Genomic DNA, 15,444 nt, shown 5'->3' with positions numbered 1-15,444 from the left:
TAAGAATTGGGGTTTACGGGAAAAGGAAAGATATTCAGCAAAAGAGAAGGGGGAGAGAGAAAGGCGTTCGAGTTCAGCCCAGAGGGGAAGAGGCTCAGTAGGATCTTTAAGCCAAATAGAAGCTTGTTTCAGGAGAAAAGCTTTATGATAAGCAGGGAAATGTGGGAAGTTAACCCCGCCCTCCGATTTGGGAAGGCGTAATCGTGACAAAGACATACGCGGTGTCTTGCCAGACCATAAAAAGGAAGATAAAGTGGTATTGATTTTTGCAAAGAATTTGGCAGGGATGGAAATAGGGATATTAGAAATGGTGTAGAGAACAATTGGGGTTAACATCATCTTTATGGTGTCGAGGCGGCCCCACCAAGAGAGATAAAGCGGGTGCCATCTGGATGTAAGGTCAGATAATTTTTGGATACATTTAGTAAGGCATGATGAGATGGTGTCTGGAATAGAAGGGGTGATGCACAAACCGAGATATTTTATGTGGGTCGGACTCCATTTGAAGTTGGACATTACAAAGTCCGGTTTAAAGGTGAATTTAGTGAGGGGAAGAATTTCGCACTTATCGTTGTTCAATTTATAACCGGAGAGTTGAGAATAAGTGTTTACTTCGGTAAGGAAAGCTGGGACAGAAACAGATGGGTTCGAAATAAATAGTAAAATGTCATCAGCGTAGGCAGCCAATTTGACTTGTGAATGAGATAAAGAAAAACCGTGGATATTTGGATTTTGACGTATCTTGGACAGAAAGGGTTCTAGGGCAAGGTTAAAAAGAAAAGGGGAAAGAGGGCAACCTTGCCTGACGCCTCTGCCAAGGTTAAAAAAGGAGGAGATCAGGCCATTAGCACAAACTGCTGCTCTGGGGTTGGTATAAAGGAAGGAGATGAGGGAAATAAAGTAAGGACCGAACCGAAACCATTTTAATGCGGAGAATAGAAAAGGCCATTCAACCCTATCAAATGCCTTCTCGGCGTCTAAGGCGATTGCAGCCAAGGAATCATTAAATCGGGACGATTTAGATAAAACATTAAAAAGGAGTCTGGTGTTATCTGAGATAAAGCGTCCCTTAACAAATCCTGACTGTTCAGGGCCTAGGAGATCCGGAAGAAAAGGATCCAATCTGATGGCTAAAGACTTGGCATATAATTTATAATCAATGTTGACAAGTGATATCGGTCTGTAATTCTTGCAATGTTGGGTGTCCTTCCCTTCCTTCGGTATAATGCATATATAAGCGTCAGAGAAGGTACCCGAGGAGGCACCACAAGTTTTGAAGGAGTCAAGAAGGTGATGTAGCTTGGGTAATAAAATCTGGGCAAAGTGCTGGTAAAATTCGACCGTGAAACCATCCGGACCAGGGGCCTTGTCTTTTTTTAGAGAATGAAGTGCAGTCTGTAATTCTTGAGTGGTGAGGGGAGTTTCAAGGGATGACAAGTCAACAGGAAAGTTGGGAGGAGGTTGAATGCTCTTAAAGAAGGTGGAAATAGATTGAGCAGAGGGTTGAGTTTCAGAAGAGTAAAGTGTAGAATAGAAACGAGAAAATTCCTCCAAGATAGCAGTATCTTTATGTTGCAAAACAGAATTAGCATCAAAAACAGACTCAATATTCAATTTGTTTTGTTTAACTTTCAGATAATTTGCAAGAACTTTCCCCGCCTTATTTTTCCCCCCCATAAAATTTAGAACTAGATTTTAATAAATACAACGATGCATCTTCAGTAGACTGTTTGTTATAATTAATTTTTGCAGTCACAAGAGCTGTTAAGCTGTTCTGGGTGTGTGAGGTATAAAAGGAGTGTTCTAAAGCTTTGATCTGAGATAGCAGATCGGCGGTACGTTGACGGGCAAGCTTGCGCTTAGCGGCAACATGTCTGATGATGAAATCTCTGGCCGCCGCTTTGTAAGCGTCCCAAATAGTATGAGTGGCTAGGGAGGGGGTATCATTGATGGCAAAAAATTCAGTGGTGAACTCAATAAAGGAGGCAGAGAATTTGGGATCTAGAAGGAGGGCGTTGTTGAAACGCCATCTCTTAGGACCGGTGGATTTGGGTAAAAGATCAATCTGAATGAGAACTGGGGCATGATCAGAAAAAACAATGGGACCAATTTCAGCATGGGTGAGGGATTGGGAAACATGGTGAGAAAGAAAAATATAATCAATACGGGATTGAGAGTGGTGAACCGGGGAATAGAATGTGAATTCCTTACTGGTTGGGTTACAAATGCGCCATGCATCGACTAGGTTATGTTGAGAGATGGCGTGTGTGAATAACTTATGGGACTTGTTAGGAGTAAAAAAAGATTTGGAGTGTCGATCCAAAAAGGGATCCAATGGCATGTTGCAATCACCAGCTAAAATAAAATTATCATCAATACATTCAGTAATACGAGAGGCAAGTGCATTCCAAAAAATAGGGTTCCCACCTGTGGGGGCATAAACATTAAGTAGGGAAATAGGTACACCCTTTGAGGACAATTTGACAACTAACCATCTACCATCGGGGTCAGATTCAAAATGCACCACAGAATGGGAGAAAGTCTTTCGGAGTAACAAAGCAACCCCATTTCTCTTGCCATCACCAGGAGCTGAGAAAACCTTTCCAACCCAACCCCTTTGAAGTTTAGCAGCCTCAATATCAGATAAATGGGTTTCTTGCAGAAAGGCGACATCAACATTTAACTTAGCTAGATGAGAAAGGATTTTTTGCCTCTTAATGGGTGAATGTAAACCTTTAACATTCCAGGAAACAACGCGTACTGACATCAAGAATAATTAGCAGGTGGAAAGGAAAAGAAGGGACTTAAGAAAGCCTCAGAAAAGAAGAGAGATGAAAAAAAGAAGATAAAAAAGAAGAAAGCCTCAAAGAGAAGAAACAAAGGAAAGGATATAGAAAATGCATTGTGAACAAGACAAGAAGAAAGATACGAAAAAGATCGAAAGAATAAAAAAAGGGAAAGAACACGGAAAAAGAACATGTAAAGGGCAGATTCAGGTAAACAAAATCGACCAACAGTGATGGGAAAACTAATAACGAGAGAGGGAAAAATGGCCAGATACTTACAAGGGTGAAGAAGTGAGGGTACAAAATCTGAAGAGAAGACGAAAGGGATGAAAACGGAGACAAGATGAGATGGGGGGGGGGGGTAAGGCCAACCAACGAAGGGCGGGAACGGGGCGACGAAACGTCCAGCCAGGGAGACATGATGGGGCGCTAAAACAGGGATCTGCAAAAAGAGGGAAAACAGCACAGTTAGATGAGAAGAAATATCACAGAGACAACAATAAATATGAGACAAACATGTCAGAAAATGTAAGAGACAACAAAACAGGGTCTCCATCAAAAAAGACTAATCATGAACCAGGTCGAGGGAGAACAATCAATAGAACGAGAAGAACAAAGATAAACAAGGTAACAGAGCATCAGGAAATCCAAGGACAACAGTGCAAGAAAGTCACGGAGGAAATGATGAGGAAGAACCGGAGCCGGAGAATTCCATATTGCCAGGACCACAGGAGTTGAGGAAACTGCGAAGGCGCACTGGATCTTCGTAGGTCGTGGTCTTGTTGTTGTGGGTAACCTTGAATAGACAAGGATGGAATAAGCCATATCTTGCTCCAATAGATCGAAGTTCCGCTCTCATGTCTAGGAAGGCTTTACGTCGACTTGCTGTGGCCTTGGCGTAATCTTGGGCGAAGAAAAGGGTGGAGTCAGACCAAATTAAGCGCGGAGAAGCTTTAGCCGCCAGGAGGACCTTCAAAAGATCCGTGTATTCCAGAAAATACATTATGACTCCCCTGGGTTTCGTATTTGGAGAAAGAGAAGAAGGGAGTCGGCCCAGCCTGTGGGCACGCTGAATGTTGAGCGTGGTGTCTTCGGGTAGATGCAGGAGCTTGGGCAAAAAGGATTTGAAGAAGGTGATGGGATCATTCCCCTCGCTTCCCTCTTTCAGGCCGTAAAGACGAAGATTATTGCGTCTATTCCTATTTTCAAGGTCTTCCACCTGCTTCTGGAGAGAGGACAGCTGCGCATCCATGTGGGGAATTTTGATGGCTGACTCTCGAAGAGTTGAGACAGATTTTTCCACAGTGGAGACCCTGGCGTCCATCTGAGACCAATTGTCCGTGAGCGTTTGCAACTTGGTATTAGTCTCTTCCATGTATGGGCGTAATGCTCTAATCTCCTCAAGTAAAAGCTCCATGGAGATGGCTGAGGAGGGTGTTGAGGGAGAAGGGGGGTTTTTCTTTAATCTCTTTGGGGTGGTCTTAGAGGAGTTCTGTGGAGAAGGATCCATTGTAGACATTGAGTCACAGGCGTCAATGGATGTGGAAGCCTCTAAATGAGCCAACGCTGAGAATAGTTTTGAATTTTTGATGTAAGTGCGCTTGGGGGTCTTCCCAGTAAGATTCGCCATGCAGACGTGCGTGCGGAGGATCTTAGAAGACGCACTCCCAGAGTCTGAGCATGCAAAGAATGGGCGACACAGGCAAAAAGCGTCCAAAAAGAAAGCGGAAGCCCAAAAAAGAGTCAATGCAGATTGAGGAGCAAGGAAAATATTAAAACGATCAAAGGAGAAAGGAAACTCCTAGTAGAAAGCGCAAGAATAATGCCAATGAAGAAAGCGCATTACAAAATGGCGTCTCGCTCTGAGGAGAATGCAAAGAGCCAAATTTGTTCCATTGGTAGGTCCAGAGAGCAAAGAAAAGTCACCTGAATTAATTCACAGCTGTCCTCATAGCAGGAGAGAAGATGTGGAGAAACCTGGAGGCTGCATAGAATTGGAAGGCAGACTTGAAGCGCCGGTGCGCAGCTCCGCAATGGTAGACAAAATGGCGGTCGCGGCCGCTTCAGAGCCGCGACCGGAACGAAAAGGAGATTCTGCGCCTATAGGGGCTTCAATACGGAACAAAAGTCCGATCGCTGGATGCCTGGCTCTGTCTCATGGCTGCCGCTGTATCCGCGGTGAAAAATGCTGAGCGCGGTCCGCCTGTCAGCCCCGGCACGGACGGAGCTTCACTCCCGCACCGCCATTCAGATCGGGCGCTTAGCCACGCCCCCCCCGAGTCACTGACCCCTAATACGGCAGGATCATGAATATATACCACACTACGCATTGTGCACTGAGCAGCAGGCCGAAAGTGCACTGGTGAACAATATTCTCTGCAGTGAGGGCGGCAGCAGGCTCACAACAGCGGGTCATCAGCAGCCAACGTAGGGGGGTCGGTGAGCTTCAGAGAGGCGGAGGCAGGCTGGTGGTGGTGCGAGCGCTGGCGTGCTCCTCTCCTCAGCTGCTCTGGATGATCTTTATAATAATAATCTGCTCCTGCCTCTTGTCATGAGTGATCTGTCCAGTGAACGCCGGTGAGGGGGCACCATTGACAAAATAATGAATGCAGAGTGGCGGGCAGTGGCAAATGAAAGAAAAATACTACTACACTCACCCTGCCGCGCTCTCTGAGAGTTACGAATACAGTGTCTGTTGCAATCACGTGACCTCACCATGTCACGTGATTGCCGTGTTAACCGGCCGGCGGCAGCAGCTGGGCTAATTATGAATGCTCATTGCTGCAGACAGGACAGCAATGAGCCACCAGTTCGGCGCGATGCTCCTGACCTGAGCAGACTTTCACACTACTACAATCACACACTCTGCCAGAGCAGTATACGCGTGCTCATCGGGAGTGCACTGTTTGGCCAGGATAACGATTTCCTGCACCGCCGGTGGTGTCAAGGAGGCAATACAAATGCGTGACTTTACATTTTCGTGCGGTGATGCGGATCACTGCACAAAAATGCGTTAGTATCACGCCTGATGCGTGATACTTGGCAGGGCTGCAGGGCAGCACAGCGCATGGCGTGCGCACAAAAGGCCTACAAAATTGTGCCATGTTCCCTTCCAGAAGCCTATGTGCCCTCCTCACGCCCACTGGTATGTATGCGCCTTGCTTTGTTCCCTCACTCACAAATAGGCACAGGGCAAAAGTCCTAAAATTTTAAAAAAAAGCTGTCGCCATTGCGCAATTAAATAAAAAAAAATCCGCTCTGATGCAGCCGGAGGATGAAAGGTAACCAAGCAGGGTCTGTGATCGCTGAACCCAAAGCCAGCTTCCATGTCCCGCGACTACAGGGACTTAGAATGGTTCTGACACTGAGTAAATAAAAAATGCCTACCTGACCCATTGTGAATCCGACCCACCTTCTACGCCGCAACCTGCCAACACGTTTCAAGAATGCCTACATTCGTATAAGGTGGACGGCCTACAGGGAAGCTGATCTCAGAAACTCCCAGTGGAGGTAACAAGATCAAACGATGTGTCAAGGCGCAGAGAACGGCCTTGAAAACATGGCTTAGTGCAGCATGCTCTAATTATGCCAACGTACATTTCACCACCTGCGCTGCAGCGCTTAAGTAAACGGCACCGCAGTTTTGAGTGGCGAAAAGCCTAGAGGCGGAGTGGGGAGGGCAGCGGTTGAGCGGGGGCACCCGCTGTAAAGAACTAGCGCTGGCCATTTGGGGAAAGCATCCGCTGTTTATTTTTGCATCACGCTTTCACTTGATGCAAAAATAAAAACACATGGTGCCCTGTCTCCTTTTGGGATGGCCCATCTGGACTGGATTTCAACAGGTTTGTTTATATAACACGCCTCCTTGAGATAAGAAATTGCTTCACAACAGCCGTGAAGCAGGCGATCCAGTCCAGATGGGCCGGACCAAAAGGCGAAAGGGAGGCAACAAAGAAGCATAATTTTCAATGGAAGGCCACTGTTTACCATAAACGATGACACCTTCCGAAGAAACTGAGGGGCGGGGCTTCAAATCCCCTTCTGAAATGTCCTTCATCACGAGAGGTCTCGCCGAGCGAGCAGCGCGCATGCGCTGCCACGCAGGTCTGCAAGACCTAAAATGGAAACTAACAGACTTTTCTGGCCAAACAGATCTCATCCAAATTGAAGCCTGGATTATACGTTTCCTATATGTGCAGCTAAAATGGACCAAACACGTGTTAGACGTGGGCATATTTCTATTAATGACCTGCAGGGGTCTGTTTACACTGCTTTCTTGGGAAAACGGCCATTGCAACGAAGCCTTTACAACAAAATCGTTAACCACGCATGCAGTACAACGCATGCGTGGTTAACACGAAAGCCTTTACCACGCATACCTTTACTACGAGGTTTGTAGTAAAGGTATATGTGGTAAAGGTAAAAAGAAAAAAAGGGGGGCTTAGGGGGGTCTCCCCCCCCAAAAAAAACTCACCTGAAGTCACGTCGGGTATCAGCGTCGTTTAAGAGAAAACGGAAAATAAATTTCCGCTTTCTCTTAACGACGTATGACGTCACCACGCTAGTAATTGTGGTAAATGTAATGCGTGGTAAACGAATTCCGTTGCAACGCATGCGTGGTAAAGGCATGCGTTGCAACGGAATTCGTTGTAACGTCATATATTCCTTTCTTGCTCACCATATCAACCCTACGTATCCCTTCTGAAGCATTTTTTGTAATACATTGGGATGCCCTCCCTTTTGGGAAGAGCACCGCCCTCCGGCAGAATCAGGCGCGAGTGTGTACGTGTGAAGGCGCTGGTGTTTTGGAACCGGTCACAGGCTGTGCCGTGCAGGTTCCTCCACGGTGCCACGCATGCCCAGCTCGGGCACAGACTACTTCAGGTCCCGTGATCCCTGCGCGTAAGGACGGCGATGCCGCTCAGTGCTTTTTTAAAATTTTAAATCCTCTATAAATCTTCAGTTTTTCCTTTCAAGCACTGATTGCGGGAATTACCTACCTATACCATACATTCATTCCCCGCAGGCTGCATGTGCCCCTATAGTCTGCAGGCCGACAAGGACATAGCGAAGATGACTTACTGGGTCTGGTTCTGTCGGGACTCAGGAGTGGACTCATCTGGTTACCACACATACATCTGATCACTCCCAGTCACCAGGCCCACTACCACAATAATCTGTTAACTAAGAGGCAGGTCAGCGGTCATATGCACCATATGTGGCCTAGAAGATTAAACACTGAGAAGTATTATCGTTATTAAATAAAACGAGATTTTAGCACAGCGCACACCCGAACTCCGGTATTACAAGGTGTTCTCATAATGAAGAAATGGTAGGTACAGTGACAAAACTTATAAGATCACACAGTTTGGACGAGTGGGAAAGCCAGGCCTGATCTCAAGTTTTCCAGATTTCTCATTACGCAATAGATGGGCATCTTACTCTCCTTCTCAAATCAATGGGTTCATACTTTTTCTTTAATTCCTGGCGAATGAGTTTCACGGGCATCAAGCATAGCCACTTGAAGGTTCACTCATTTTATGCTTCGGGGCCCAAAAGTTACTCCCACTCAGCCAGAGTCAAGCATCTGGCTCGAGCCTTCAAGTGGCTTGCCTACCTCTACTGCAGAGCACCTGATGCTTGAATAGGTCTGTTGCTGAAACTTGATTAGTGGCATATACACTCTGAAAATCCCCATGACATTTATACAGAGTACAATATGTATATACTCATTGTGTGTGGGAAGGCGTGACGATTCATGAGGCAAAGCTTCGACTGGGTCATTATGATCCCCATTAAAAATAGTATTCCTCTTCACATGTATGGTTTATTGCATTATCTTCCTGCTCGTGCATTATAGACATTTAAGCAGACTCCACACAATCCCTTTGCATGGGCCTCAGTGAGCAGCAGTGATTTAGTTCCAGAAGACACAGCTTTACTATGGCACAAACAGAGGTTTTGAGCTTTGCACTGCAGTAATAAATCCTGCATCTGTGCTAGTTAATACACCTGCTCCGAATAACCTGTCCTGATCTTCCATGTTCTATACCAATTCAAGTCTAAATACGACTCCGCCAATGGAATACACGGATGTATGACGTTACAACGCATACTTTTACAACGCCGACCTTTACAACGCGGTTTTTACAACGCATACCATTACAACGCATAATGCTTTTAGGCGCTGGATAGTGAATAGTTTAATTTACTATTCCAACTCCAGTCCCCGTGGATAGTAGGGAAGGTTATTGGATAGTAAATTAACCTACTCCCTATCCTAGAGCGCCCCCCAGAGCAATGCGTTGTAATAGTTTGCGTTGTAAAAGTTGCGTTGTAATGGTAGGTCGTTGTAAAAGTTTCGTTGTAAAGGTTGTTTACCGGAATACACCCAAGGTATGCACCCTGCAGTTACGGTCTGGAACCACAAATCCATGACTTTCTGGGCACTTCAGACTCCCTGTCCATCCGTCGAGCGTACGTGAAAGTTTATAATGGGCCGATAGCACAGCGGTTCCACAGAGAACGACTTGGGTGGCCACAATTCCCACTGTCCACCTAATTAAATCTAAAAGGACATCAACGCTGTCACGTAGCAGTATATAAACGGTCAGCTATTGATTGCAAGGTATATTCCTTGCATGTGTCTAAGATAATTTTTATGCTACAACAGGCAGGACAACAGTAAGCAATGGAAGAATAGTCCAATAATATTCTGGGTGTCACAAAGCGTTTATGAAACCGCATCTAAACAAAAAGTCATTAAAAACAAGAATTTATTATTTTTTTATTTTCTTCATATATCATCAACCTGGGGCCTCCCTAATGGTTACAGTCTAAACAGATGAAAATGAATTATAATGTCTCTTTTTATGTGAGACATTTACAATGAGTTAAAAACAGTCGACGCAGCGTTTCGGTGTGCAGTATTTTCCACCACGAAATTAGTATCAGGCCCTGACACACATACAGACAGTATTTACATACAAGTAGTTAATAACTTATGACAAGGTAAACAAGTACGACCAATATAGGTGGATTTAATGTTTTCTTGTTGTTGTTCCAGCCAAAACGTGTTTCGGCGATCGGGAATAAGACCCTCGACTTCCTCAGGGCTTTATATGTTCAGGAAGATGTGTTGAGCCTTCTGGCCGGTTATAATTCCGTCCCGGCCTTAATATGGCTGGGTAAATTTTTTTTAGAAGAGTCGCCGCTTCTTTGTCCTTATCGGTTCCGACACACACGAGTACGTGTTGTATCTTGAGCCCTAGTAAAATTGTGTATTTTGCCAGCCAGTGACACGCTGTGTGTACAGCGACGTTATAGCATCCGTCCTCGGCACCTCAGTTAGGCCGTCGTGGCATCTGCTGAAAGGTGCTTTCTGCACCATGTGAAGACATCATTCTTAGGCCGCTCATCACTCAGGATGTGATTACAGTCAGCTTTTAAGGCTGCTCAGCACAAATGCACTAAAAGGTATACTTGCAAAGCGCACTGCCGCCCCATCTCGGGGCATCCTGGCACTGTATACCGCTGTGGAACCCTTCCTGGCTTTCCCTGTGAGATGCTCCCTACTGGGCACCCCCAAGGTGAAGCCAGGCATCCCAGCGCTGTTGGGGCCGTTGTGGAGATTAAGCAAGCTATTGCCCAGAGTTGCATAGTGGGACCCATGATTAGAGTGGCACCGAGGCGAGAATTATCGAGTCCACGGACATTGAGCCCAAGACCCTGCCGCGTCGGGAATTGAACTCTGGTCCCGGGCCAGACCTCTGCATCAGGGACTGCCGCTTTTAACCAGTGAGCCACACTTCTCCACTGTGATAATGTGATTGAGGCACCAAGCACGTGTGTACGAGTCCCACTGCTCACCCGTGTTGACTCCTCTTTCGTATATAGAAGTGTTCCTGACTGGACTTATGTTTTCAAGTTATTTCCAGTCCCTCCTGCAGAGGGATGCACCTTACACTGGAGCTGAGTCTAGGGCTTATTCCACACATAAGTGGAACCCAGGAAGTAAATGTTGGGTATTCAGGCTGAACTATTCCTATTGGAGCAGGAACAAGGCTGATTTGCATATGGGTCCAAACTGGGTTGGCATTGTGGGTGGGGCGGCCTTAGGTATGTGCAAGCTGTGCACCTGCACAGGGCCACCAAACCCCAGGGGCCACCACGTCAACATATATCCTTAATATAATAATCCTCTGAGGATGGATACATATTTGCGTGGCGGCCCCGGGCAGGGATTTGGCAGCCACCGGCTCTGTTCCACTTCCAAACACCCTGACTTCCCCCCTTCACGGGCCCCCACGCTCTGCCCCATCCGGACCCCCTCTTCTGGGGCCCCCTACCTACGCTCCCTGCCCAGGGCCGCTATGAGCCTAGAGCCGCCCCTGATGTGGGTTAAGAACGATGGACTGAGATGCGGCTCTGATCGACTGCCATTGGCTGAGATTAATTCAAGCATTCCATTCATCACCTTGCTGTTGTTGCAGTTGACACCCTAAGTGTGACGGGTGTGCCGAGACGTGGGTCCCGTGCTTACACTGCCACTGGAAGCAAGATACTGATCAGTCCTAATCACGGCCAGACCGGTCTTTGGTGATTGTGGTTCAAGGAGGACCTGGCCTGGTGAGTCGGGCTAGACTATCTACAGTGGAGGAGGGTCAAGGCTGATTTGCATATGGTTGGGTCCAAACTGAGGTTGCATGGTGGATGAAAAACAGTGGACTGGGATGGGTCCTGAGCAATTCATTGTTGATGTTTACACCCATATATATTCAGCATCATCTTAAATGTGCTCCCTATCTGGCATATAGCCGTTCAGCATATTCATCTGAATGTAGCCACTGGTATCTACTGGCCAGTCTCAAACTCCTACTCCATTCCATCTCAGTACATAACAGCCAAGCTAGACTCCAAGGCCCTTGTTATCGTATGACAGGAAATGAGATATTTGATGGACCAGAATGTGAAATAGCAATGGCTATGGCACTGGCGCAGAGAAGTACTAAAAGACTTATTTACAAGAGCCCTGGGTCACTTTTGCGCCATATAAAGCGGTAGACGAACTTGTGAGTTGTTTGCCTGTGGATTGTTGATGCCGCTTTTTGAGCCAGTGCGACTCCATTGTAAGGAGCTGTAGGAGCGTAATTTTGGCGCCCTGCTTTCCTGTGCCATTTAACACATTCCACGCGTGTTATCTCCCCATTTATTTGGACAAGTGGACCCTGCACGCCAGTGATTGCCCAAGAGGGCCCCGGGCATTATTTTGAGAGGATTTCTTCCCTTTTTGCCCTCCCCTGGTGGGAGTGGCGTGTTTATTGATCGGTTTTCTGCAAGTACCCCTGTCCTGATGAAGGCATAAAGAGTCTACTGGCGGAAACGCGACCGCGACTGCGTCGACACTTCTGTTTTGAAGGAGTCCCCCTATCATTATTTGTACTTGTTTCAACTCCTTGCGCCTTATTTAGGTACTTTTGTGAGAGAATTCTTTTCTCAGGCGCCATTTAGGACTTCCTTTCAAATCTATATCACTCATAAGTGGGAGTGTATATATTTTGAGAAAGGATTCTATTGCCTCTCTTAGGGTACGCCGTTGTTTATATATTGTATATGTTGTATATAATTGTTGTATATATGTATATTTTGTGATCTGTGTTTCCATAGGATTAATTCTGTGTGCCACTTGTTCTTGTGATACGTTTATATGTCCATATACATTTTGTTTAATTAGATGTGGTTACATTAAGTTGTATAGAACAAGATAATTAAAAATTTTCTTGATTCCTAACATTAAATGTGAAATGTATCCCTTTATATCGTTTTTTCTACTTTCTCATCTTTTTGATGACCCCTGCTCCGAATATAAAGCGGTACATGCAGGGTTCTCATTTCGATTTATGAAGCCACGCACCACCCTGCGTGGCTCTGGGTGGCCTCGTAAATCACGAGTAAGGGGACGCAACGCAAATTGCTGCTTCATCTTACTCTGCACTCGGGAGGCGTTCCATGCGCGTTGCGGTCGATTTTTCCCATGCACCGCCTATGGAATTTGAGGCGGCCCCAGATTTACACAGTGATGTAAACAACCTGGGGAAGCGCCAAATCTGTACGCCTCCTGAGGTGAGGCGTAACGAGGAGAAATATGCTAATTTCTCCTTGTTTTTTCCTCTTTCCATGTGTGCTGCATTCTGCAGCACATATACAAGAGGAAAACACCTCTTAAGATTATTTGTGCGCAGGAAGGTACTCATTCTTGCACAAAAACAGTGCTGCATGCACTGAAGGCATCCTTGCACCATGGTGCAAGGTTGCCTTTGTGGACGCTAGGCTGCCGAAACGGCACCAATACAGGCAGAAAGGACAGGAAAGCACAGTATTGCTTAACCCCTCCCATGCTTATGATGGAACGGCTCCGTCATGGCACTCGGGTGGGCTGTGCTGGTGACGGAGCGGTTCCGTCATGGCCCGCTCGCTGCGCCTGCGCGGCGCTGATTTCATGCCTGCGCTGACGTTCTAAAGAACGGGCGGGGCCATGACGGAACCGCTCCGTCACAAGCACAGCCCACCCGAGGGCCATGACGGAGCGGTTCCGTCATAAGCGTCGGAGCGCCGCGCGGCCGCCCCACCCCCTTAGCGCTGCGGCGGAATTGCCGCCGCAGCGAAAGGGTTAAATACGGTGCATTCCTGCATGTTCACTTTGGTGTAGGGCAGCGCCTTGCTGCGCTGCCCTACACCAAAATCCCATAAGTGAGCCCCTTTGTTTCTAATGGCTGATCTTATATGTCTGAGGTGCTGTGCCATGGATTTGGGAGAAGCTGTGGTGCGGAAAGCTGTGATCCATTTAGTAAGGTGAAATTTAGAGATTTGTGTCAATCAGACATGGCTGGTTCACCCTGCAGGGAGGCCATTTGTGAGGTCAACTTTTTCTTGTTGGTAAAAAAAAATTTCACTGAGCTAACATGATTATCTGTGGAAAATCAGATATGTTCATATGAGTGTGATATTTTTATAAGAATATAATTTAGTGATTATTTTATAAGACTAAGTCACCAGAGCTGGCCATGATAAAACGAATACAATTCTTCCAAACTTCTTTTGAGCCAAAATTAATAAAATATTTATATGGATTATAGTGATAAAATGAGGACATTTATTTTTATCACTTATTGGCTGAAACAGGTTTAGCTAACATAGTTTGATGTTTACAAATGCAGCTTTGTAATGAAAGCGAGATACCTCATATTTGACAGGAACAGCAAAGGTAAGGACAAGGAGCTAGAACCAACAGTGTTAAAAATATTTATTTGGTGCATATATATTTATTTATATTTTTACATATGAATTATGTATATTTGTTGTCTGTTTATTTACGTGCTTGCCGAGCTGCACCATATTTATCGTGAGCTTGTACGCTCATAAGACACACCTATAAAGGTGTTAGGTTGTAATGATCAAGTTAGGATGAAGAAATGAACATCTATGACCCAATATGTGAATGAAGTATAACTCAGAGCATTTTTTGTGCTTGCCAGGACTCCCTTTATCTGTCACCTCCGAGGGCCTGGAGCTCACGTATGCCACTAACCAGCTGGGCGCCTTCCTGCTCACCAACCTCCTGCTAGGTAAGAACCAGGGCGCGGGGTCGCCAGGAGTAAGTCTTTGGCGGAGGAGGTGAGTGCCCCTCCCTCTGTGTTATTGCAGAATCTTCTCCTGCCTGGTGTTATGATCAGTGCATGATTTGTATAACTCATTGCCACATCTGTAAGGTCCTGAGGCGCTTTCCGAAGTGGGCGCTTTACGGGTTGTTGCCCATAGTCCGATTCGATGATCAGATTTTCGAGTTTTTATTACAACAAATACATTCAACCAAAATAATATGGGAATTACCCCCGCCAATGTAATTTCAGAAAACAAAAAGCAAAAAAAAGTGTTAAAAACTGACAAAACAAGACATCCGAACACATAGAAGCAAGAAGACAGTGACCAACATGTGTATGTAACTCTACTGACATGATTTATATAGAAAAGAATGTTTCCTATGTCTTTTATCTCTGCTTTAAAGCTTGTGAACAATTATATTTTGTAATTAAGGTTTAGTTCATCTATTGACATAGGTGGATTACCACACTATATTGAGTACGATTGAACAAGCATGGACCTTTGCAACATTAAATCAGTATGTTAAGGCAACAGAGAGACCAAATGTCAGAAGGAGGAAACCTAAGACACGTGAATGCACAAAGTAGTTCAAAGAATACAAAGTGCCTTATTACAACTAAGGCAGTCCATTGGGCCACGGTGGTCGTGGTGGCGGTCCATCCGCCGTATTCTGACTATAGCAGTTAGACTGCCACAGAACCACAGCGACTGCCAGGGGTCGTCTTGCAGCGGCGTGAGGATAGTAATATGCTGGCGATGCCGCTGCCGTCTAGATAATGACTTTCCGACAGCAGTTCCATGTCGGCCTTTCCAACATGGAACTGCTGTTGAAAAGTGACGTTGGGGCCCTCAGTCCCTCCATATTTATTCCCTGAGGGGCACCTATGGAGACCCTCTCAGATCCCTGCACCATGTTGCAGGCACCATCAGGTGCCTGCCACACGGTGCAGAGATGTTTAAAAACGTAAATCTTTCAATGGGTGTTTGGTCTGCGGGC

The 15,444-nt window shown here is 46.0% G+C and overlaps 1 protein-coding gene across 1 annotated transcript in view; it reads left to right on the top strand.

The window, feature by feature from the left end:
* LOC144821558 (retinol dehydrogenase 12-like) overlaps window positions 1-15,444 on the top strand; it is a 149,365-nt gene that overhangs the window by 44,497 nt on the left and 89,424 nt on the right. The window contains exon 3 of the mRNA XM_078678744.1: window positions 14,321-14,410. Within this exon, the coding sequence (XP_078534870.1) occupies window positions 14,321-14,410 (90 nt within the window). The remainder of the gene's footprint in view (window positions 1-14,320; window positions 14,411-15,444) is intronic.

The sequence above is a fragment of the Lissotriton helveticus genome, chromosome 2_2 (genome assembly GCF_964261635.1).
Source record: "Lissotriton helveticus chromosome 2_2, aLisHel1.1, whole genome shotgun sequence".
Lineage (NCBI taxonomy): Eukaryota > Metazoa > Chordata > Amphibia > Caudata > Salamandridae > Lissotriton > Lissotriton helveticus.
This window is presented reverse-complemented; position numbering and strand designations above follow the sequence as displayed.